This window comes from Colobus angolensis, unplaced genomic scaffold (assembly GCF_000951035.1).
Source record: "Colobus angolensis palliatus isolate OR3802 unplaced genomic scaffold, Cang.pa_1.0 Scaffold164, whole genome shotgun sequence".
Taxonomy (NCBI): domain Eukaryota; kingdom Metazoa; phylum Chordata; class Mammalia; order Primates; family Cercopithecidae; genus Colobus; species Colobus angolensis.
The window spans coordinates 1216881-1242813 of NW_012114755.1; the positions used below are offsets into that span (position 1 = coordinate 1216881).

The 25933-nt window shown below is 53.6% G+C and overlaps 1 protein-coding gene across 1 annotated transcript in view; it reads left to right on the plus strand.

The window, feature by feature from the left end:
- KCNC1 (potassium channel, voltage gated Shaw related subfamily C, member 1) overlaps nucleotides 1-24246 on the plus strand; it is a 46309-nt gene extending 22063 nt beyond the window's left edge. The window contains exons 2-4 of the mRNA XM_011937441.1: nucleotides 13826-14759; nucleotides 21598-21786; nucleotides 23819-24246. Coding sequence (XP_011792831.1) covers nucleotides 13826-14759; nucleotides 21598-21786; nucleotides 23819-23883 — 1188 coding nt within the window. The 3' untranslated portion in view covers nucleotides 23884-24246. The remainder of the gene's footprint in view (nucleotides 1-13825; nucleotides 14760-21597; nucleotides 21787-23818) is intronic.
- The last annotated feature ends 1687 nt before the right edge of the window (nucleotides 24247-25933 follow it).

Below are 25933 nucleotides of genomic sequence, written 5' to 3' on the forward strand. Positions count from 1 at the left end.
CACCAAAGATCTCTCTGTAGCATGTGATGCTGTTTGACAGCATTCCATCCACAGTAGAACTTCTTTCAAAACTGGAGTCAGTCCTCTCAAACCCTGCTGCTGCTTTATCAGCTGAGTTTATGGAATATTCTAAATCCTTTGTTGTCATTTTAACAATGTTTATAGCATCTTCACCAGGAATAGATTCCATCTCAAGAAACCACTTTCTTTGCTTATCCATAAGAAGCAACTCCTCATGTGTTCAAGTTTGATCATGAGATTGCAGCAATTCAGTCACATCTTTAGGCTCTACTTCTAATTCTAGCTCTCTTGCTATTTTCACCACATCTGCAGTGACTTCCTCCACTGGATCCTTGAACCCATTAAAGTCATTCATGAGAATTGGAATCAACTCCTTTCAAACTCCTGTTAATGTTGCTATTTTGACCTCCTCCCATGAATCACAAATGTTCTTAGTGACATCTAGAATGGTAAATTCTTTCCAGAAGGTTTCAATTGACTTTGCACAGATTGATCAGAGGAATCACTATCTATGGAAGCTATAGCCTTATGAAATGTATTTCTTAAAGAATATGACTTGAAAGTCAAAATGACTCCTTGGTCCATGGGCTTCAGAATGGATATTGAGTTAGCTGGCAGGAGAACAACATTCATCTCCCTGTACATCTCTATCAGAGCTCTCAGGTGCATTGTCAATGAGCAATAAAATATTTTGAAAGGAATCATTTTTTTCTGAACAGAAGGTCTCAACAGTGGGCTTAAAATATTCAGTAAACCATACTCTAAACAGATGTGCTATCATCCAGGCTTTGTTGTTCCATTTCTAGAGCACAGGCAGAGTAGATTTAGTCTGATTCTTAAGGGCTCTAGGACTTTCAGAATCATGACTATTGGCTTCAACTTAAAATCACCAGCTGCATTAGCCCTTAACCAGAGAGTCAGCCTGTCCTTTGAAGCTTTGAAGCCAGGCATTGACTTCTTCTCTCCAGCTATGAAAACCCTCGATGGCATCTTGTTCCAATAGAAGGCTGTTTAATCTGCATTGAAAATCTGTTGTTTGGTGTAGTCACTTTCATCAGTGATCTTAGCTAGATCTTCTGGATAACTTGCTGCAGCTTCTCCTTCTCTATCAGCATTTGCTGCTTCACCTTGCACTTTTATGTTATGGAGAGAGCTACTTTCCTTAAACCTCATGAACCAACTTCTGCTAGCTTCAGACTTTTCTTCTGCAGCGTTCTCACCTGTCTTAGCCTTCCTAGAATTGAAGAGAGTTAGAGCCTTGCTCTGGATTAGGCTTTGGCTTAAGGGAATGCTGTGGCTGGTTTCATCTTCTATCCAGATCACTAAAACTTTCTGTCAGTAGTAAGGCTGTTTTGCTTTCTTATCATTCATGTGTCCACTGGAGTAGCACTTTCAATTTCCTTTTAGAACTTTTCTTTTGCATTATTCAAACTTGGCTGACTGTTTGATGCAAGAGGCCTAGCTTTTGGCCTGTCTCAGCTTTCGACATGCCTTCCTCACTAAGCATAATCATTTCTAGCTTTTGATTTAAAGTGAGAGACATGAAACTCTTCCTTTCACTAGACCACTTAGAGACCATTGTAGGGTTATTAATTTGCCTAACTGCAATGTATTGTTGTGTCTCAGGGAACAGAGAGGCCTGAGGAGAGAGAGATGGGAGAATGGCCAGTCAGAACACAGATAACATTTATCAATTAACTTTGCCATCTTATATGGGTGTGATTTGCGGTGCCCCAAAACAACTACAATAGTAGCATCAGAGACGAATGATCACAGGTCACCACAACAGATATAATAATAATGACAATTGAAAACATTGCTAGAATAACCAAAATATGACACAGAGACACAAAGTGAGCATATGTTGTTGGAAAAATAGCACGGGTTGCCACAAACTTGAATTTGAAAAAAAAATTGCAATATCTGTGAAATGCAATAAAGCAAAACGCAGTCAAACGAGGCATGTCTGCATATCCTATATGGAGCGCCTTCCTACTCACTGCCTAATCTGGGAATCTTATTCACGTATTTCTTATTCCAATCTGTGGCTTTCTCAAAAAAATGTTTGAGGCACCTAAGACACACCTACAACAGAACCCTTAAAAATAAAGAAGAAAAAATACATGTAGTATAATGAAGAAAAGAAATAGCTATACCCCAAACCCAGGTAAAGGATTCTCCTAGAATTGAGCACTAAATTTAGCCGAGCTCCCTGGCAGTCATAGCAAAAGAGAAAATGTGAAGGGTTTTATGACTCATCATTTACTAACAGAAATGCAGACAGGCGTACTAGGAGACACCTGCTTGTTCTAAGCCCTGAAACGCAAGAGGAATTTCCCACGTGGGATCCTGGTATTCCTCCAAGTCTAAGATGCTAATGGGAGAAGGTGAGAGGAGACCCCCATTAGCCTCCGTGTCTGCTCTCCAGGAGGAACTCTCAGTCCACGGGAGCAGATGCGATATGGGCTCCCGATTGGTCCTTCTGGGGGCCAACACTCAGGCTTCCTGGCCTGTGGGACTGCAGGGGGCACTGTGGGACAGCACACCACGCTCCCTAAGGCCTCCCCTAGGGCCCTCTGTACCTGCTGGTGGCCAAGAAAGGTCAGAGTCGCCAGATCTGGCTACAAGGGCACCTCCATGCCACCTTGCGCGGTGGGGCCTGTGCACGCACTGCCTGCCGCTTAGGGGGCTTATGAAAGGTGATGAAGTCCATTGCTCCCGAGGACAGTGAGACTGATCCAGTGCTGAGACCTCAGGCAAGATTCTATCCCTCTGAATCGCAGCTCCTCATCTAGAAAGTGACGTGATAACACCGCACTGGGCTGGCATGGGGTTTAAACGGGACAGTGCATGGAAAGCCCTGGAAGCAGGGCCTGCCCAAGACTCAGGAACCTGTTGTCATCTCTCTTCTTGTTACCAGAGTTAGGCGGGAAAGTAGGCAGCTCTGGCTTGAGCCCCACTCATCGTGCGACCTTGGGTGTCCTTTCCCTCCTGAGCCCTGAGGCAGGCAGGAGTCCACGTGGAAAACCCTGCAAGCATGGGGACAGGAAGTCCCCCTCACCTCGAGGACCGTGTCTCTCACTGACTGGAGGCCACAGGACTGGGTCTTGGACACACTTGGCCTTGTCCACAGGAAGCTGGCTGTGCGCTGCACCGGCGGTTCCCACCAGGCTGTCCTTGGCTCCTGGTACCTTAACAGGCAAGTGGTAGCAGAAGCATAAAGAATTAGAGAGAAAGGCCTAAAACCGAACACATTTCTCCCTTTAACTATTGCTCTGCTCACCTTCCCACCTCCCTCACCTCTTGGTAATTTGTGAAAAACAAAAACAAAATTCTGTGTTTGGATATTTGATGTTTGTGCAGGGCCGCCTCGACCAGCTCCCAGAATGCCAGTGTGCAAGGGAGCCAGCAGTCTTGGGATTTTGCCCTGGATCTGGGGAAGTCCTAGGCACCTGGCCTTTTCCTCCACACCCCTCAATGTTGTCTTACTTCCTGGGGTGTGTTATTACTGTCCCCATTTTAAGAATGATGGAACTGCATCTCCAAGAGGTTACTAGCCCATAGTCATATGGTTCGTGGCTGAGCTGGGATTCAAACTCAGGCCTCTGAAGCCAAGTCCAGGCCTCCCTTCCTTCCACCTACTTCCCAGCACCTACAGTAGTCCATTATGCATCAGACCTACCTAGCACGTGGGTCTCATCTGGCCCCATGGATCTGAAATGTGAGGATTGGCTGGTGGCATCAGAGCCACCTGGGGCACAAATTAAAGGTGAATTTCTGTTCCCACCTATAACTACTGAGCCAGAGTCTGGGCTCTGTGCTTGGATCTCCCCTCAGTCACTCTCCCCAGCACTCTCGCTCCCCTGCCATCCTGCCCATCGCACCAGCCTCTGCCCACTCCTGCCTCTTTTGTTCCCCACCAACCACCTCCAGGGAAGGGTTCTTACTTCCAGCTCTCCTTACCACCCTTCCGGGGGCATGGGTTTAGCCCCCACCAGGGCCTCCTTGTTGCTAAATCCAGAGATAGCTCCTCCAGCCCCATCCCATGGGATCCCTCTGAGGCTGTCTTCTCAGGGACACCCTCCCCACTTTTACTGCAGGACAAGGGTTGGCCATCACTGAATGTTGGTCCCCTGCTGCTGGGCCAAGCTCAGCCTCACTCACACTGCATGGGCTGAGTGTGGGAAGGGACAGGTCTCTGAAGGACAATGGTGGCGTTTTGTGCCTTAAACTCCCAGGCACCTCTCAGCTTAGCAGTTCCCATTCCATGACTAGAAGATTCTAGGCTTTTCTACATCAGAGACACTCTGATCCTAAACCTTTGGACAGGACCAGGGCGGGAGGGTCCACTGGAGCTTCAAGCTCTGTGTGGGGGCTCAGTGGTGTGTCTGAACACTTACTTCTTGCTCTCTGTGTATTATTTCAACTCACTGCTACAACCACTGGGAGGCAGACAATGAAGGCTCGGAAAGGGACAGTGACTTGACTACGGTCACCTGGTTGAGTCAGGCCTAAAATGCAGGCGAGTGTGATGTCACGGTCCTGCCGTTTCTGCTCCAGCCGCTGCCTCCTCTGATGGGACTCCAGCTGCCTTTTCTGGCCCAGGCTCTTCCCCTTCTCAGATTGAATCCTGGGATGGCAAGTGTCAGTGTGGAGATGCAGGGGACTCCTGAGCTGGGCCGGCTCAGCCCCCCACTCTGCCTATCACCTTCCTCCGGGTCCAGGACAGTCCCAGGGAAAGGGGCACACCCCTGGGCTAATGAAGGAGTGACCATCTCTGGCATGGAAAATGGTCAGGGCCTTGGGTTGAGTCTCGGCTCTGAGAACACGTGCCCAGAGTGCCCAGCCAGACCCTGGTTCCCTGGGAGTTGGCCCAGACACACACATGCACACACTGATACCCATGCACAGCACCCCCCAACACACTCCCCACACACGTAATGCACACACCCACACCCACGCACAGACCCCCACACCACCCCACACACGCAACACACACCCACACACATAGACCCCCACACACCACCCTACATATGCACATATAGACACCCACACACCCCCCCACACCACAACACACATGCACATATACACACCCACAACAGACCCCCACACAGCACCTCACACACACAATACACACCCACACACCGATCCCCACACACCACCCCACACATGCTCATATACATGCACTCACACACACCCCCACACCACACACATGCACATGTACACACCCACACCCACACACAAACCCCCACACCACACCACACACGCAATACACACACACACAGACCCCCAGCCCCCCCCACATGCACATATACACACCCAAACCCACACACACCCCCACACCACCCCACACACGCAATACACACCCACACACAAACCCCCACACCACCCCACACACGCAATACACACCCACACCCACAGACCCCCACACACCACTCCACATATGCACATATACACACCCACACACACCCTCACACCACCCCATGCACACAATACACACACCCACTCACAAACCCCCACACCACACCACACACGCAATACACACACACACAGACCCCCAGCCCCCCCCACATGCACATATACACACCCAAACCCACACACACCCCCACACCACCCCACACACGCAATACACACCCACTCACAAACCCCCACACCACCCCACACACGCAATACACACCCACTCACAAACCCCCACACCACACCACACAGCAATACACACACACAGACCCCCACACACATGCACATATACACACCCACAACAGACCCCCACACAGCACCTCACACACACAATACACACCCACACACCGATCCCCACACACCACCCCACACATGCTCATATACATGCACTCACACACACCCCCACACCACACACATGCACATGTACACACCCACACCCACACACAAACCCCCACACCACACCACACACGCAATACACACACACACAGACCCCCACACACCACCCCACACACATGCACATATACACGCCCACACACACCCCCACACAGCACCCCACACATGCACATGCACACACCTACACTTGCGTAGCCCCACACACACCACCCCACATATCTCCATAGATACACATACACACCCCACAAACCACATATAGCCCCATATACACACACACAACACAAACCACACATAGCCGTGTAGACACACATATACATACACACCACACATCACACACCACAAGAGTCCCATACGCACACACGCCACCCCACACACGTCTCCATACAAACACACATACCACACCATAGCACCATACACGCACACACATAAACACACGCGACAAACCACACTAAGCTCCATACACACACTCACACATACCACTCCATACCTGCCTCCATACGCACGTGCAAACACTCCATATGTGTTCCCCACACACCCCAAACATGTCCACATACAAACACACCTCATGGATGTCCACGCACATACACATGAATCACATACAGCACATGTAGCAACCATTTACACAAAACTTGTGCACAGGCCTAGAGTCAGGTCATGTAGACAGGACACACCTGTCCCACACTGACACTGCCCACCTCCCTAGCACTCCCCGCAGCGCAGACTTCCCCAAGCAGGCTGCCACACAGCCGTGTTCCCAGAACATGCTCACACACACTCTACCCACACCCTCCACGGAGCACCCTGGGAGCTCCTCCAGTCCACTGCCCCCTGTGCCGGTGCAGCATCTGACACCCAGACACCGCGCTCAGGGGCCAGGCCTCCTGGGCCTGATGGTGCAGGCATTTATTGACAGAACAAAAAAGGGACTGGACCCCTAACCATCCCATTTCTTCCCTGCCCTCCCTCCCAGCCTCCAGCTGGCCCAGCACACTGTGGGCATTCTCGGCCCGCGGAAGTCCAGATGAGGCTAATTCAGTTTCTAAACCCAACTCAACTGACAATTTATTTAGGACAATTGGCCATCCCGCCTGCTCTGCATCACTGACTCCGCATGGATTAACTCAAAGGCTGCACACCCCCGCTGGGCAGATTTAATTAGGCGGAAAAACTGACCTGAAGCCTCTGGGGGCCTGGGGCCTGGATGTCAGCCAGGGCTCCCCTGATTAGCTATCACATGCCCCCAGTGCCTGCAGCCCTGCCCTGCCTCAGAATCCTCAGAGAGGACCAATCCAACCCTCACTGTACCCATGATGAAACTGAGGCCCAGAGAGGGGAAGGAACTCGCCAAGGCCACACAGCAAGTGAGCAGCTGCACCAGAATGTTGGTCCCTGCACCACATTACACCCATCGCCTTGTTCCTGAAACGCCAGACTGCATGAACACAGCTCCCCAAGGCGAACCCCTGAACAGCTCCGATCCGAAAGGCAAGCACAATTTTCTAAAGATGACTGTGGCATAAATAATTCATAAATGAAAGTCATGGCACATATTGGTCATTTTAATAGATAGTAAATTGCCTTTCTGATTTATGGTTTCAGGGGTGGGGTTATGATAAAAATAACTTGGTGATTTATAAAACATTTTCTTAAGTCAACAGATCGTTAGTAGGTTTGTCTGACTTTACAGCCAACAGCTTCACCACCCTGGTTACCATAGAAATGGGATGCCTTGCTCTGTTGCCATGGCGACCACTTTCTAGAACACAATTGGTGGGTCTCTCATGGTTTGTGATTTGGTTTTGGGGGAAAAAAAACGCCAGAAACTACCAGCTTGGGTTTATGCCGCATTGTCAGACGATCTCGCCTGTGTTGTCTTGAAATTCTACAGGGTGGCAACTGCCATGGCGAGGCTGGGTGACAGTTGCCTGAGGACTGCCCAGCAGAGCTCCCTCTGTGCCCCCTGTCAGACCAGCAGCCCAGGAGAGACTGGCCTCCCAGCAGGCCTGGATCCTGGGTGTGGTGGGACTCAGCTGCTATAGGCATGGCATGTAGAAGGGAGACAAAGTCTGGCAGGTCACACAAAATCAGGATGCTCACGGGTGATGGGCACAGCCTAGGGTCGGGAAATCCGGGAGATGGCAGCCTGAGCAAGGAAGGCAGAGGAGGCAGAGGCAAGGTGGGCTGGAGCTGCCTGTCCTGTGGGAAGGGGACAGACACTGAGTCAGTTACACCTGGGGTTGGGAGAGAGAGGTCTGCAGGGAGCTGCCGGGGCACAGCTGGGGCCTGCATGTGCTCACAGTGCGTATGCTGTGCTGTTACCTCTGCTGCCGAGTGTGTATGCACGAGTGGTGCGTGTGTGCGCCTTGCGGTGCAGCACCCGAGTGTTTCTGCTGGTGTGTGGCGATGTGTCTTTGCAAGTACTATCTGGGCTCCTGTGTTTACTGTGTGGTGGGGACATTGTTGTAGTTTGTGTGCCATGTGCACAGTGTCTGTGCTTAGGTAGTGGATGAGACGTTTGCTTTGGGTCACTGTGTGTATTTGTGCTCTGTGGGTGACTCTTCCATGTCTCTAGGTGGCTTGGATTGGGAAGCAGATAGCTCATGTGGGAAGCAGCCCCCTACTCTTGCCTGTGACCCTACAGCCCCGGGGATGACAGCCCAGGGTTGCCACATAGGCTTTTCTGAAGCTTACTAGGCAGAGGGTCCCTCTGCTGTTGACATTATACCTTGCTAGATAGGGGCAAGTGTCCCCACCCAAGGGGCTGCTCTTGCCCCAGTTGCTAGCAGATTCTGGGCAATGAGGTCTAAGAAGCATTTAGACGTGGCTGGCTCCAGTCTTTGGATCCAGGTAACCCTGCTCTATCACTGGGGATAGGCACAACCTGCTCTTAGGGATACTGGGCTGTGCCTGTTAAGCTCCTAGACAGAGCCATTTAGACACAATCGGGGGCAGCTCTCCAGTGGGTGGGGCTGCATTTTTAGCTCCAGGAGCTTTGGTGACTCTGGAGGCAAGAGCTTAGGTTCTAGAGCTCAATACACTTGGGAGGCCTAGTCAGGTGAATCACCTGAGATCAGGGGTTCTAGACCAGCCTGGCCAACATGATGAAACCCCATCTCTACTAAAAAACACACACACACAAAATTAGCCAGGCGTGGTGGCGGGCACCTGTAGTCCCATCTACTCAGGAGGCTGAGGTGGAGAATCACTTGAACCCAGGAGGCAGAGGTTGCAGTGTGAGCTGAGATTGCACCATTGCACTCCAGCCTGGGTGACAGAATGAGACTCTGTCTTTAAAAAAAAAAAAAATAGCCAGATGTGGTGGTGCAAGCTTATAATCCTAGCTACTTGGGAAGCTGAGGCGGGAACCCAGGAGGCGGAGGTTGCAGTGAGCCAAGATCATGCCACTGCACTCCTGCCTGTGTGACAGAGCAAGACTCCATCTCAAAAATAGCCAGATGTGGTGGTGCAAGCTTATAATCCTAGCTACTTGGGAAGCTGAGGCGGGAACCCAGGAGGCGGAGGTTGCAGTGAGCCAAGATCATGCCACTGCACTCCAGCCTGTGTGACAGAGCAAGACTCCATCTCAAAAACAAAAACAAAAACCAAAGAAAAACACCTGGGTCCGAGTCTCAGCCTCATCATGAGCTTTAAAACCTTGGCTTAGTCCCCGAACCTCCCTGTACCTGCATTTCCTCCTTGACACAATGGGGATATGACCCTGTCTCACCAAGATGGTGTGAAGACTGAAGGCGCATAGTACGTCCTCAAGCTTTGGGAGCTTTTTCCTCTCTCCTTCCTATGCACAGCCAGCCCTGGAGAATGGACACAAGGGACCTCGGGCTTCGTTCTATCGCTCCAGCTGTGCCTGTGGCTGACCTCCTACTGGTCGAGACTTAGGAGGACACTGGGGTCTGAGCAGGCCGGGGCATCTTCCCCCGCAACCCTCTAGCGGTCCCTTGGGATTTGATGTTGCTGGGGCTCTGCCTGTAACAGAGAAGATCAGGCCTCACAGTAGCAGAGGACAGGAAGGCAGGCACCCAGGGAGCCTGAGCAGGGCGAGAGGCCTGGCCTCCACCTCTACTGACTCTCTCTGGGGACGGGGTCTTTGCACCTGGACCTGGCTTTTGCTGCCTGCTCCCCATCCTCCACTCCTTGGGCACTGGGGCCCAGAGAGGAAAGAATCTAGACAGGCTGTCCATTGATCCCTGAGAAACAAAGACTTTTTACCCTAATCTTATAAGGCCTGAGTTTTCCGATAGGGATCTGAACTGAGAGAAGGACTTGAGATGAGAGCTCTGAGGCCCATGGGGGCGCCTGGGAGTTACCAGGCTCCTGGGACATCAGTGCCCTCTCTGGGCTGTTCCCGTGAGCCTCCCCAGGCACTAAAGAGCTGGAGTTGGAGATGGGCTTGCTGCCTCCCTAGGGTGCATTTAGAGACTCCTGGGGGATTCCCTTCAGTTGCTGCCTCCTGTGGGCCACGGCTGTGAAGGGGAGCCTCACCTCAGGGGAAGGTCCACTTAGTAGGGCCCTGAAGGATGAATGGGATATTTCCAGACAGAGACTGACGGGAGCACTCTCCAGCAGAAGGAACAGCAGGTACAAAACCACGGAGGTGGGGAGACACTCTATGGTCAGAAATGGCAGAGGTGTGCACATGGCAAGAATGTTGGGTGCATGCAGGGAGAGGACCCTGGGAAATTAAATGAGGCCAGGGTGTGGAGAGCCTCATGTGCCAGGCTGGGAAATTTGGGCTTTCTTTGTGGGCTGCATGGGCAGAGGTGGGATTCCAGTTGACAGCACCCTCTGGTAGCCAGACTGAAGTCTAAAACATGCTTTGATGGCAGTGACCCTGCCCGGAGAGCGTCCCATATGAACAAGGGGTACAGTGGAGAATGGATGTCGGGGGGCGGTTTGGGAAGGGGATGTCCTGGCTGATGTGGGGCAGTGAGGAGGGGAGGTGCCTCCGGCCTCCAGCCAGGATTCAGAGCCAAGTGTGCAATGGGTCCTGCCTCTTGGCACCGTTCGGTCACCCACAGTGTGCTTGTTCCTCTCCTCCCATATAAAGGCCAGGGCAGGGGGTGCAGCTAGGGGGGCCTGCCCTGCCCTCAGGGAGTCTCTGGGCTGTGAACACCAACCTCCAGGATGGGGCCTTCTAGGAGGATCTGAAGCCAGATACCCAGCAGACCAGGATATGTGTTTTAGCTCCAAGAGCCTTGGTGACTCTGGTGATGGAGAGAGCTCTGGAGCTCATTAAGCTTGCAGCCAGAGTGGTGGCCTCTTCCTGTTGCTTCCATGTTGCTTTCCTGGTCTACCTCTGTGGTGCCCCAGGTCTGGTCTTTCTGGATCTAGAAGTCATGGCTTTAAACCTCTACCCTGCCTCTCTCAAGTGCACACAAATTACTCTGACCTTTTTCCGGCCTCCTCTAGTTCATAAGGCTGAGGATTCAGCTTTTCAGTCCACTGCATTGTACTTGTCTCTGAACGTATCCTTCACCTGAGCTAGGTAGGGAGCTCCCTGAGGCTGGATTGAGGCCTTATTCAACTCTGTGCCAGGCAGAACTTGGTGCCTTGTGAGGAATGGATGGATGGGTGCATGGATGGATGGAAGGGAGGGAGGGAGGGAGGGACACAGGAAAGAGGGAGGGAGAGAAAGAAAAACAAAAAAGGAGGGAAGGGAAAAAGAATGAATGGATGTATAGAAGGAAAGAAGGGAGGGAGGGAGAGAGAAAAGAAGGGAGGGAGGATGAGTGGATGGATGAGTGCATGAATGGATTTAAGAAAGGATGAATGGATGGCAGGGAAGGAGAGAGGAAAGGAGGAAGGGAGGATGATGCACTGGTGAAAGAAAGAAGGGATAGGCCAGGTGGGGTGGCTCTTGCCTGTAATCCCAGCACTTGGGGCAGTCAAGGCAGGAGGCTCTCCCGAAGCCAGGAGTTCAAAACCAGCCTGGACAACATAGGGAGACCCTATCTCTACAAAATATAAATAAATAAATAAATAATTAAATAATTAAAATTTAAAAACAGAAAGGAGGGACAGATGGATGGAAGGAAGGATGCATATGGACCACACTTGATAGTGGCTCAGGAGACAGTTTTCTGAAAATTGCACAATGCTGTAGAACCAACAGGACTAATAGTGTCCCCTTGGCATAGCTTAGGCAGATCTCTTCCTGTTTCTGGACCTCAGCTCCCCATTCGTAGCATGTGGTGTCTACAGACTGCTCTCACTCCGTCATTCTGCGATGCCAGCTTTGTCGCTTCCCTTTGCTCCCAACTTCCCCCAACACAGAATGTGGTTTGGAAGGTCCACATATTTCTTGGTCCCCAGATCCCTGCCAGGTTGAGTGTCAGGCCCTGTGACCATGGTTAATCCAAACAAGACTGTTCTGGGACTTCCAGGGCACCCCCCTGGGTGGGGGAGGGGCATCACTGCAAACAAGGAGGCCCCTAGCGGCAGCATAGCTGCCTCCTGCTGCTGACACAGGGTGCAACTTCGGCCCTCCTCCAAGTGATCTATGAGGGCAGGTCAGAGAACAAAGGTGTCACCCCTTACAGACTGTAGCCCAGAGCTGCCTCCTGGAGATGGCACTGCTTTGGCCATGGCTAGGTAGGGAGAAGGGGAACCCAGAGGAGTGGCGTGCAGTGAGGACATGCAGGCAGGAGTGAGTATCTGGGCCCCTGAGAGAGGGCTGACTGGCAGGGGCCCATCCGCCCAGGGCAGGGCCAAAGGAGGGCACAGTATGTTAGAGTCCCGGTGGGCCTGGCAGGAGACTGAGAAGAGACCTTGCCCCAGGATCCAGTCTGAACAGGAGGGTTTGAAACTCAGAAAGCTGCTCGATTCTGTCTCCTCGGTACCCATGCCTGCTGCAGGCTAGAGAAGCCCAGGGGGTCAGTAGATGAGACCTCCAAACCAAACTAAAGGGTCTCCCGAACCTTTTTGCAGGGGGCCCAGGGCCAGAGCAGGTGGTTCTGGACAGGCATTCCTTTTCACTGGTGCTGTCTGAAAGAGTAGGAGCCCACACATGTTTGGGAAGCCCCAGGCCTCTAGCAGCTTCTTCCTCCCTCCCACTCACACCCTTACCCTAGGGCTGGAAAGGAGTCAAGTAGAGCCTATGGGTTATGGTGCCTTTGGGGATCCCTGGTGCAATTCTCCTGATGCCTGAACCCTCAAACAGTCGCTCTCACAAAAGATCTTTCAGCCTCTATTTGAGTACCTCCAAGGACAGGGAATTCATTACCATGTTGTGGTGCAAGTTCCTAGGAAGACAGAGAGAGGGGGTACATTTTAAAAATCTGTCTAAGACCGTGGGGAAGACATACACTTTTTTCAGTTCTAGGCAGGATAGAACCTGAAAGAGACCACATGAGGGAGGTACAGACTCATGAAAAAGCAGCAAAGAGCCTGGAGTTGGGAGAACAAATGGAGATCTGGCCTCTGAGGGGCTTCATTCCACTCTAGCTATTCCGTCTTATTTCTTTGCAAACTTCAGCCCCAGCAGGCTGGGTCACTTTTATTGGGCAGGGTGTAGCTAAATACCTTAACCAATCAGCTCCAAATCACAGTGGCTGAACACAATGGAAGTTTATTTCCCACTCAGGTAACAGTTCAATGTGGGTATTTGGTGGATGTCTTTGTTTTCAGGGACCCAAGCTCCTTCCCTCGGTAGTTAGGCTAGTTCTTGGGGTTTCCACATTTAGCTGGCAATAGGGAAAGAAGAGAGCATCAATAGGGGGAAGAAGAGAGCATGGAAGACGGAGTAGGAGGGTTTTAGAGCTTGCCCTGGCGGTCGTGCAGGCCCCCCGTGCCCTGAGGAGAGAAATGTGGCACGTTGTGATGTAGGGGGCCTAGTGCAGGCATCTCTCCCAGCCTGGCCCTGGGACTGGAGAGAGGCAACCCAGGCTTCTCCACTCTGGGTGGGCCTCCCCCTGACACTGTGTCTTTATCCCCACAGTATGTGGCCTTCGCTTCCCTCTTCTTCATCCTGGTCTCCATCACCACCTTCTGCCTGGAGACCCACGAGCGCTTCAACCCCATCGTGAACAAGACGGAGATCGAGAACGTTCGCAATGGCACGCAAGTGCGCTACTACCGGGAGGCAGAGACGGAGGCCTTCCTCACCTACATCGAGGGCGTCTGTGTGGTCTGGTTCACCTTCGAGTTCCTCATGCGTGTTGTCTTCTGCCCCAACAAGGTAGAGTTCATCAAGAACTCGCTCAACATCATTGACTTTGTGGCCATCCTGCCCTTCTACCTGGAGGTGGGGCTGAGCGGCCTGTCCTCCAAGGCTGCCAAGGACGTGCTGGGCTTCCTGCGCGTCGTCCGCTTCGTGCGCATCCTGCGTATCTTTAAGCTGACCCGCCACTTTGTGGGCCTGCGGGTCCTGGGCCACACGCTCCGCGCCAGCACCAACGAGTTCCTGCTGCTCATCATCTTCCTGGCCCTGGGCGTGCTGATCTTCGCCACCATGATCTACTACGCCGAGAGGATAGGGGCACAGCCCAACGACCCCAGCGCCAGTGAGCACACGCACTTTAAGAACATCCCCATCGGCTTCTGGTGGGCCGTGGTCACCATGACGACCCTGGGCTACGGAGACATGTACCCGCAGACGTGGTCCGGCATGCTGGTGGGGGCCCTCTGCGCACTGGCGGGCGTGCTCACCATCGCCATGCCCGTGCCCGTCATCGTGAACAATTTTGGGATGTATTACTCCTTAGCCATGGCTAAGCAGAAACTACCAAAGAAAAAAAAGAAGCATATTCCGCGGCCACCGCAGCTGGGATCTCCCAATTATTGTAAATCTGTCGTAAACTCTCCACACCACAGTACTCAGAGTGACACATGTCCGCTGGCCCAGGAAGAAATTTTAGAAATTAACAGAGCAGGTAGGAAACCTCTTAGAGGCATGTCGATCTGACCTTTCACCTCCGCCCCTTGTAGCGATGATTCCAGATCCAGTCAGACTGCTTCCTTAGTTCCGTGGGTGACCCCGGACTCCGCACTCAGTCTCGAGGTGTGGAGCCTGAGGGCCCCGGGAGATGCTGGGCGGCCAAATTCAGAAGGCGAGAGCCTGCTAGAGGAACCTCACTGGTGCCCCTGGGTAAGGAGGTTGACGCGGTTGGTCTCCTGATGTTCTGAAGAGACAACGCGGCCCGCCAGTTGCTGAGGACTAACTTAGCAGGAGCCGGGGGGCTCTGCTCCGCGGGGCAGGAGTCCTGCGTGAGGCTCTGACTCAGGCCACTGACCCGGTGTTGGGACAGGGCGGGGGCGGGTGTGATTTGGAAATGCCAGACAGCCTTTGATCTGGTCCTTACCACGGCTCCCTTCAGGCTGTGTAGACGGCAGAGATGGTGCATGGGATCTGGGCAGGAGGGTCCCTTGCAAAGGCAGGAGCAAGGGTTCTCACCCCCAGCAGAGCCTGTCTCCATAGCTGAGTAGAATTCCTGCCCTGATTCGGGCTGCCCAGCTCGAGATCCTTCCCAGGAGACACCTGTAGCCCTCCGTGACAAGCTTACTTACCCCATAGCATGCCGAACCAACTCATCTTCTACCACCACTCTAGAGTTTAGCCTTTATCTTTAGGAACCTGTTGGAGTGACTCTAGCTTTCACGTTGTCTGTTTGGGTTGATGGTCGAGTGGGAGTTTCCGGTGACCTGATGGAAGCAGCTGCCGAGCAAAGGACTAGAGGGGGCCGCCACCCTGGGCAGCTTAGATGAAAGCGCTACAGACCAGCAACAGCCTCCCACCAAGGGTTCTCCCCGCTTCCAGCAGTAGGGACTGCAGCAGCAATATAGACATCCCAACCAGCGTACAACCACTTTCCCGTGAATTCACTGGGGGCCGGGAGGGGGGAGGGGGGCATGAAACAATACTAGTCACCGTGGGATATATTCTAATATTCCATGGCTAGTGGTTCGTTATGGGACTATCTCAGTTTTATGAGAACCTGCACATAGCACATAAAGTTGATCATGGGGCTCTGGTCCGAAGATATAAAGCCCATAGTCTACCTCTACCCATGGAATACCATCGACTTATTCTGTGGACACAGGGATTTCAAAGGAACAGATGACCCATAGAAGAATGACAGCACTGAGTAAGAAGGAGTGCCGGGTGAGCGGGAGGTTGACATGACAGTTAGGTGGCATTTAGTCTATGAAGGACCTCCCCATGCCCAGGTCTGGCAGGAGACTGCTGGCTAGCTCAGCTCCAGGTGGGGAAGTTTCTGCGTTTTGGGCGGCCTCTCCCAGTGGATGAATGATTTTCTTCCCTGCTATCACTCTCTCTGACCCACCACCCCATCCCGATCCTCTCCTGGCTTTATCCCACAGCTATGCTGGCCCGAGCACTACGCCCAAGGCCCATTTCTTTGCCCATGGGGGCTTCCCAGCCCTTTCACCCTGCCTCATACCCTCCCCTTCCTGGGATTTCTGTAGGTGCCTGAGAGGAACATGGCCAGGGGTGGGCAGGGTCTCTGAGGCTGAAACAGCTCCGAGCTCTCTGCTTTGGATTAGCTAGTTACTTGATTTCAGGAGCTGCCAACAGGGCTCTGGGCCTCTAGGGGGAAGGTGTGGGCTGGCCCAGGCTCCAGCTTCCATGTGGGCCTAGCAAGAAGAGCTCAGCCTGAGTGGCATCACTGTGGCACTACCTGGTCCTTCCTTTGCATCCTCCCCAACACTGGATCTTTCAGGATTTTTGCCCCAAGCACGGGTGCCCCAGGCCAGCCAGTCAAGAATCCCTACTGCTCTCTAGGCAGGCCCAGATTCCTCTGTACTCTTGGACAATGACAGTATTATCCTGTGCGGAGTCCCCCTGCCCCCCAGGGAGTGCAGATGTGTTTGTTCAGACATGCATACCAGCTAATCCCAGGACACAAAACCTGTAAAACCCATGCACTCCTGTAGGATTGCCCCTGGGCTCCACAGTCTCTTCCCAGCCCTGCTTTTGGGAGCCACCTTGCCCTGGTCTCAGGTTTCAGGGGCCCAGACAGTTCTGGCCTGGACAGTCTCTGTGGCTGAGGGAGTATTTGGGGCCCTCCCAAGCTTGCCCACTGGAGCTTGGATGCCTGGATCCCCCCTGCCTCCCCAGCATCCCAGCTGTGCTCCCAAGCCCTTCCCAAGCACTCACTTCCCAGTGGTGTTGGTGCTGTCCTGATATCCTGACCCCTGAGGCTCCAGCCTCATCCCTCACCAGAATACTTCTCCCTCCAAAAGCTGGCGTGAGAGACCTCGGCTGTCCACCACCAAGAGGAGCTGTAGTCTTTAGGGGCGTCATCCCCACCTCTGCACCCCAGAGTTCTTCCCATTCGCCTTTTTTCCTGCTTGCAGCCACACACGTAGATGGGCATAGGGTTGGGGTGAGTTTGTGGGAGAGTGAGGGGGAGGCCAGGGCAAAGAGGGTAAATGTGGCCCCACGGGAATTGTGAGAGATGAGATGCAGCCCCCCAAGACCTTTCCAGCCTCACTGTACCCCCAAGGCAGTCTAGTGGCCTTACCAAAACCTGAGGTTCTCCAGTTCCACTTTTAAAACCAGAGTTAGGGGCTGTGTGTGGCATGCTGGGTTCTGAGGGCATCCCTCCCGTCCCCCAGGCCAGCCCCCAGTGGTGCCAGCAGCACCTGCCCCTCACCTCCACCTCTTGGTCTTGCCTGAAGCCTCAGTCTGTGTGTCTGTCCCAGGGACAATCTGGTCTCCTCCTCTGTGCTGTGGCTGGTATGGCCTCAGTGTCTGAGGTCTTGTCCTGGGAGGGGTATCAAGAATCCAGTTCTCACCTGGTTGTAAAACCTCTTGGAGGATGCTAGGAGGGCACCCTGGCACAGCCAGGATTGCCTGGGGCTGAGGGGCTTAGGAGAAGCTAATTCTCTCCCAGAAAGGGGCTCCCTCCTGCATCTACATTTGGACGCCCAGACCGCCCGCTCTGGACAGCCCACAGTGCCTCCTCTGAACCGCCATGCCCATTCGCATGTGTCTTGTCCATCTCTGCTCCTGTGATATGGGTCAGTCCTTTGTGGTGCCGCGTCCAGGGCTGCAGGGTCCCACGTTGGTGAGCAGGGGGTGGCCAGGAGGGAGAGGTGGTGGCTGGGCTCCCTTCCTGCCCATGGCACCTAGAACAGCTGCGAGGTCCCAGAGAAGCCCCTGCCTGGGTTCCCTGGGAGCTAACCCTGCAGCCTCTGGGTTATCTTTGGCCAAGGGGTCTAAAGTCTCCTATCCCCAGCCCCTCTACTTCCCCTGCTGGGCTGCAGTGGCCGCCCAGTGAGTGGTGCTATCCATGGGTGGGGAGGGTGCTGGGCAGAGCTGACTAGGCAGCGGGTGGGGCTAAAAGCGTTTCTGCAGGGTCAGCAGCATGGGCCCTGAGTGGGGTCCTTGTTGTCCTCAGGTGGGCTGTGGGGGAAGTAGCGGAGAAATGAAGTGACACTGTGGGCCAGGCCTGGGTGTTCTTTTCCATGTTGTTCACATTTTCTCTCTTTCTCTCTCTCTCCACTAATGTTTCTCTCTCTCTCTCTCGTTTTGTTGCATGACTTGTGCCGGTTCTCGTGATTGTTCCCTGCTCGTGTCTCACAGACTGTCCCCATTTAGCCTGGGACTTTTTTCCTGAGTCCCTAGCTGGGCAGATCCCTTGGGGCTAAACCCAAGGAAATGCCCAGCAACCCCCACCCCACCCCAGCCCCGCGTGCGCCCCTCTGGTGCCCGCAGCTGGTGTGAACAGTAAGTACTTTGGCGGTGCCTGGAGACCAGGGCAGAAAAGCCAGCTCTGCTGACTGAGGGCCCAGCCTCGGGTTCTCCTTGCTCCAAAGTTTAAAAAAAAATGACCCTCTCGCGGATGCTCATCTCAGCCCATTTCAAGCCTGGAAACCATCTCTGAGACGCTGTCCATGCTGCCATTTCATCACTGCAGGCCTGTGGGTCTAGTGGGGGCCTGGGGGCCCTGGGCTGGGGGAGGCAGGGCCCCCAGCCTCTAGAAAGCAGGTGGGAACGGAGGCTCCTAGCCACTATCTCATCCAAAGGACGGGGCAGGAGCGGAGGCTTACACCTTTGGCCCTCTTCACGGGTTTCCCAAATTTATACAGTTGGCCCCTCCTTGGTTTCTCTTTCTTTCAGCCACCCCTCTGGAGTGGGGGGAGGGAGAATGCCCCAGTTTCTGAAAGCGTCTTAAACCACAGATAGACTAACAGCCAGTGGGACTGGGCCCATTCACAGAGCAAGACTTAAACTTCCCCACCCAATCGTTAGCCCCTCCTCAAAGGTTAGGGTTGAGAGAAGAAGCACGCCCTAGGGGTGTCCCAGGAATCCCCCAGGAGGGAAAGGTGCCAGGCTGTCATCCCTCTAGGGATCCCTGATGGATGCTGCTTGTCCCCTGCCCAAAACCATCCCCAACTTTGGGCCCTTTAGAGATTGTGGGAGCTGGGAACCCCCAGGGTCTGGGGGCTTGTGGGCAGAGCCAGTGGGTGGGGGCCCAGCATTCAGAGCCAGAGAAGGGTCTCAGGTGGCACCATCTCCGCAGAGGCAGACGCAGAGGCAGAGGCAGAGAGAAGGCACTCCCCCCTCTGACCCATCCCCCCCAGGCAAGAACTGCAGGCTGTGGACACCTCCCCTGGCAAAGGATGGCCAACAGAGACTCCGAGAGTCCTCCCTCCCCTCCCAGAAGGAGACACTGCCTGGGAGGACCCGCTGTTCTCCCCTTGAGAAAAATTCATGCAGGGTGCTATGGGCCTCAACCCCCACATCGTCATCCGCATCCTTTCCATAATGTTTCCCTCCCCTCTCCCAGCACCCTCCTCCCTCAGCCCAGAGACCCTTGGATGGAAGACGGGGCCAGCCAGAGTGGGAGGCAGGACCAGCGTGTCTGTGAGCACATGTGTGTGCCTGCAGACATGCCCCCAGACCCCAGAGATGCCCCGGCCCCAGTCACATGGTGTCAGAGTTACCTTGGCAACTGGCCTTTTTGGTTCAGAGTAAATTGGGAAGTGAAGCCCCTGGGATTTGTCAAGAAACGCACTGTACGTGAAATGCTTTGCCATCTTGTACGAAAGAATTTTTTTTTAAGTTCCAAAATTATGATGGGATTTTTTTGGATTTGCTTTACGAATAAACCTGATTGGTCCATTTCTCTTTTGACTGACTGCCTCTTTGTAGTGACATGATGTGTACACGGGCGGTGATCCCACCCACGTGCACGCCCAGTGTGTGCACGTGGGGAAGGATCACTTCTGCGTGTAGTTACATGATGTGAACAGGATCACGGGAGAGTGTTCAATTGGGTGGACATTGTCTCCAGCCTTTTCGCCCTGTCTACTCTTTCAGAGAGCCTCCTCTAACGTGGTCATGCCCAAGTTGGTTTCCCTCTTCCACAAAAGGGCTTGTGCTTGAGGCTCTCACCCTAGATGAAGTATTGGAGTTGGCTCCACCCTGGCCAGGAAGATTCTGCTTTGAGGGCAGAGAGTTTGGGGCAGGTTCGGTCCTCAAGAGTGATGGGATGGGGGCAAAGACCAGTTAGGGCTACCTCTGTCAGCTCCAGAGGCTTCCACGGCTCTGCTCCAAGATCTTGGAGAGATGGGGCTCCTTGCTCTGGCCACACTTTGCCCCTCACCAAATGTGCTCCCAGACCTCCTCCCAGGCTTCTTCTCAGGCTGCCACAGAGGTCAGAACTCCAATTTCCCCCACCCAAGTCCATCAGCCGCTGTTGTCTTCTACACCTTCATCTGCCTTGCTTTGCCGGGGACACTGACCAGAGGGGACAGAGGAATGGGAGCCCCTCCCAAATCCATGTCCTGCTGTCACAGCCTCATGCATACATCCTTGTGGTGCCTGTGCAAGCTGACCAGGCCTGCTGGGGGCAGCATGGAGTGGAAGACACTGGCTTGATATGTGTGGGGACCAGAGCAGACTGAGTGATCAGCTTGGGTCCGTCCGTGTGGGGGATGGAGCAGATGGAGTGGTCAAATTGGGTTTGCATGGGCAGAGAGGAAACTGTGTGACCAGGACTGGTCTGTATGGGGGTTGGGGCATAGAGTGACCAGACCAGGTCCGTGTGGGAACAGAGTAGACTGTGTGACCAGGCTTAATCTGTACGGGGAACAGGGCATACAGAGTGACCTGCTTGGGTCTGTACGGGGTTGGGTGGGGTGGGTGCAGGCTGAGTTGTTAGATGGGGAGTGGGGGCAGTGTGAACCAGGTGATCAGATGAGATCCAAATGGGAGATGGGGTAGATGAGGTGGTCTGGACAGGCCTAGGGAAGCCCAAGCAACTGGCTGGCTGCAGACAGGAGGCAGCCGGGCTCTGGTCAGCAGCAGAGGGGTCCGGAAAGGCCCCTCTCTGAACTGGAGTGTTTCTGCGTGTCAGTGTCTGTCTTCTCCCTGAGCTGTGTGTCTGGCTCTCCCCCATGACTGCATCCACACCATCCTGTTTCATCGGCCCTGCCTGGGGTTCGGGGCCGACCCCCAGCACCACACCTGCTGGGCCCATCACCAACTCATCTTTTTGCAAACTTTGAGCAAACCCAGGAGTCCCCACTCCCAGCACTGTGGGCAGCCCGAAGGCTGCCTGAATGAGCTGAACTCCCCCAAGCCCCCTGCCTTGTGCCTTCCTCCCTCCACAGCCCGCCCGCTTTCCGTCCTCAGGGACACTCGAGCTGCCCTCTGCCAATACCCCGCTTCTGGCCTGTCCCCCCCTGCCCCCCACTAAACAGTTTTCAGTGTCTCAATAGCTTCTGCTTATATGTTTGAAGATTCCAAACTGAATGGGGAGGTGGCGAAGGCCGCGCTGGCGAACGAAGACTGCCCCCACATAGACCAGGCCCTCACTCCCGATGAGGGCCTGCCCTTTACGCGCTCGGGCACCCGCGAGAGATACGGACCCTGCTTCCTCTTATCAACCGGGGAGTACGCGTGCCCACCTGGTGGAGGAATGAGAAAGGGTATGTAGAGGAAGCTGGAGCACTGTGCATCGTCCGGGCCGCCTCGCGCTCCTGCAGATGGGTGGGCAGGGCGGCGGGCAAGGGCGCTGAGGGGCAGGCAGGCACACGGAGGGGGGCAAGGATGGAGGGAGTCTGCCAGGGTCAGCCCCTGGAGGGCTGAGGTCCTTTCCCCCAGGTGAGATGTCAGGCTGGCAGAGAGAACCTGAGGCCCTGGCAGCTGTGGGTTGGTATTGAGCTGGGAGTTGAGAGGTGACTGAACAAACTGACTTAAGGCCATGACCCCAAGGCAGGGGGTATCCAGGAACGCAGGAGGAGCCTTGACTCCCCTAGGTTGCTCTGGCAGATGGCAGGTCAGGTGCCAAAGGCAAAGTGATCTCTCCTCTCCCCTGGTTGAGGAGGGCAGTGGAGTGGGCCAGGACCCTGTGAACTTAGCTACCCAAGATCCATGTTCTTGGCATGGAAGAGGTATCCTTGAAAGATAATCAACCCACAGGCCAGAGGGAGGAGAGGCAAGAAGAGAGAGATGTCTTCAGGGCTTGTGGTTAAGGCCATTGTCCTTGTAGTCAGAATATTGCCAGTGGCAGATCGAGAACTTGCCAAGAGAAGGTGGTTGAGCAGGACGGTGCAGCGCCTTCCATCCCCAGCACCCATGAGCTTCTGCCCTGGGTGTGGTCAGCACCCTCTTATGGTTGGTGAAGGCTGAGGCCACTGGTGGCCTCTGTTCCAGGTCTCCTTGTAGTCAGAACGCTAGACTGACCCCACTGGAGAGAAAGGCTTCTCCTAGAGCTTCAGCACGGGCTGGGGAGAGGCTTGGGGTGGGGGCCCAGGGCGCCTGAGCTCAAGGCTCCAGGTACTGGCCCGGACCTAGAAGGCAGAGGACGCCTTTCTTGGTACAGCAGACTGGCTGGGCAGCTCGTGCATGTCTTGGAGCGCCTCACACGCGCACACAGATGCATGCTGACCGGGGTGAGCAGGCTGGGTCAGAAAAGGAGTTGGGTTTTTGAAATCAACAGTTGGTGCAGCCTATGGTCACTCACAACTGCTCCAGTATTTGAAGTGATTAAACCATATGCAGGAGAAAACACAGAATGCAAAAGCAAAGGCAAACCGAGAAGAGCAGAGACAGCCCACACAGAGATGAGGGAACGTGGTTCTGGTCACTGGTGCTTAGTTGTGCCCACCTGGTCTAGGCTGGTCTCTGCTTCTCTGCCCTGCCCAGTGGTCCTTTGGGCCCTGGCACGGTATGCAACTCCCTGCATGGTGCTGCATGGCGGAGGGCTGCCAGCCTTCAGGAGGGTCCCATCCTTGGCACCGGCCATGGATGGGCCTGATGTTCCCCTTTGCGACTGGCTTTTTCCCAGTTGAAGGTGCTAGAATGGCCAGAAGCAGAATACCCGAGGAGTGAGGGGAAAAGCAGGTAGATGGTTCCCAGTGTCCGTGCCTGCCCAGGAAGCTGTCGTGGGCTTTCTGTCTCCATCATCTTGAATGTTAGACCAATTGGTGTGGCCCCAAACAGCAGGCAGGACAGTCTCTTTACTGTGCTGCTGGAAGCCCAGGGAGTGTGAGACAGGAGCAGACCTGCTCCCTGCAATGCCTGGGAGCCCAGCGTTAAGCACGGTCCACAGGAGATACCCATTCCTCAGTCCCACCGAGGCTTAGGTGCCAGAGTCTTTGGGAGGCGCTAAGGGTGAAGTGTTCCCACCCACATCCATTTGGCCCGCGCTCTCATGGAGCCATGACAGCCGCCGAGGACTTGTTTTTCTCAGGCTAATTCTGAGCCACAAGGCATGCAGGTGTGTGAGTCAATATGCAGAGCAGAAGTAGGGACTCATCCCATTCCCCCAGGAGAGAGAGAAAGAGGCGTGCTAGGCTGGCTCAGTGCATGGGCAAACCAAGCCAGCTGGAGAAGAATCTGCCTGCCTCTGCATGCGGCTGTTCTGTCTTTCCTCCTCCTCCTTAAAAACTAAGTACCAAGCGGGATGGGAGAGCCAAGAAGAGAAGCTCAAGTGTTAATTGTATTCTTTACATACAGATCTTTGCAAAGAAAGCCCTGTCATTGCTAAGTATATGCCGACAGAGGCTGTGAGAGTGACTTGACCAGGCGGCTTGGCCGAGGACACTGGTGGCTATTAAGCATCTGGGTGGATCTGCAGCCCCTCCTCACCCTCGGACAGAGTAAATTCACGCCATGCAGGTTTGCCGGACGAGTCCGAGTGGCCCAGGCATTGTACTAGGACGGACGTAGCTTTTTCTACGGCCAAATGGTAACTGACCGTAGAGGATTTCTTTTCCTTCTTTTCATTTTTTAAAATTTTATTTTATTTGGGGAGGGGGGGGTGGAGGGGCTCCTTAGCATGACTTGCATGAAGTTAAACAGAAAACCCAGCAAACCAAACCCACCAACCCCCTGCAACTGTATGATTACCCTGAACAACAATAATGAAAAGAAAAACATCAAAAGCCCTCTATTTTCTTTCAAAGCTCTTGACTTTGACACACGTTGTTGGAGCCAAACTGTAACAGCGTTCGGTAGAAACCTGTACATTTCTGGGGGTGAGGGGCGAGGGGAGGAGGGACGGAGATGGGGAATGGATTGCTTCCTTTTTGTACACAAGATCGAGAGGAAAGCTTCCAAAAAGGGCAGTTGGTCAGTCATCGGTCATATTGACCTCACCTTCATAGTTCATCTCTCACGTGGAAACTGAGAACTTTGCTCCAAATAGAATTGTGGAAACTCGCACGGCTGCCTTCTTCCCCGTTTGGCATGCTTGTGACCCAGCGGACATCTCCCCAAGACCCCTGACAGCAGCTAGTCTAGGTTGATTCTGTCATCTTATCGGTGTAGATCCAGTGTGACCAACTTTCATAACAAATTGTTCATAGTAAATAATCACCACATATGGATTTTCCAAGTGTTCCATTAAAACCAGGATGTAGAGCACCAAAAGATCAGGACCACGGGAGGAGCACCCTCCTCCACCTTTACTAAGGCACAACCTGGCATTGTATGCAATTTAGTACTTCAGAGTAAAAACCTGCATGCCCAATGTTATGCAAAGCGATTCTAGCATGAAATAAATTTTGTATCATGGTTTCTGTATAGTCTAAAGCAGATTTGTTTTCCTGAAGCAGTCGGAGGTTTGCAGAGACACACTTCTGCATCTCGAATAAATATAGTATTTTCCCAACAGAAACAGAGGACAGTAGCTTGGCTTTGGTCTGATTCTAAAATTAGTGGGGTGGGGGGGAAGGATGATATTTTTGAAAAACACATGCTTGAGTTGAAAAAAATGCAACATCTCGAGCTTTCACTGCAGCTCACAACATTTCCTGGAAAGAGAGCAATGATGCTTTAGCTCAACGACCTCCCCTCCCTGGGCCCTGGCCCCCAATAATAAAAAACTGACTTTTGAGATGAAGCACGAATTTGGGTTTTTATTGCCTTCAGGCAGTGTCGTGATTCTGGTCTGGACCTCTGGTCCCCTGTGGCTGGGCTGGGGTAAACCTGGGCCCTGGCTGCTCTGGTCTCAAGGATCCACCTTCAGGTGCTTGTCCTCTCGCTGGGGGAAAGTCAGGCCCTAAGGAAGAAGTTGCCCTCTGCAGGTTGGTTGGGTAGGGTGGCCCCTTGGGCTGCAGATCCTGTTGGGTCAGGGGAGGGAGGCAGCTTTCAAAGGCACAGGGCTTATAAGGTCCTAAGACCAGAACATCCTCTAGGGGGTTCACCTGACCAGGAAACTTCTCCATGAATCATGCCATACTGATAGGTTCTTGAATCGGGCCATGTTAGAGCTCCCAGCCCCTTATGCAGACCATGGTCACCTCACTTCTAAGGCCATTCTTGACTCTGATGAAGCCAGAGGTAGGGTTTGACTGTCAGATCTGGGTGCCCTACCCAGCAGCACCCTTGCCAGGCCAAGTCTGATGGATGCCCTCATCGCATACCTCTCTCTCTGCCTGGAGGCATCTTGGGAGGGGTAAAGCCCTCTCCTAGGGATCTTGACTGTCTTGGGTTGTTCACTTGGTTTTGGTGGCAAAGTGAAGGTTTGGGGTTCCAATTCTTTTCTATCCATTAGAGACTTCAGGAATGCTCAGGTGGAAAGAGTCCATAATGGTCATGAGAGTCAACCTCTGAGCATTTTCCAGATGA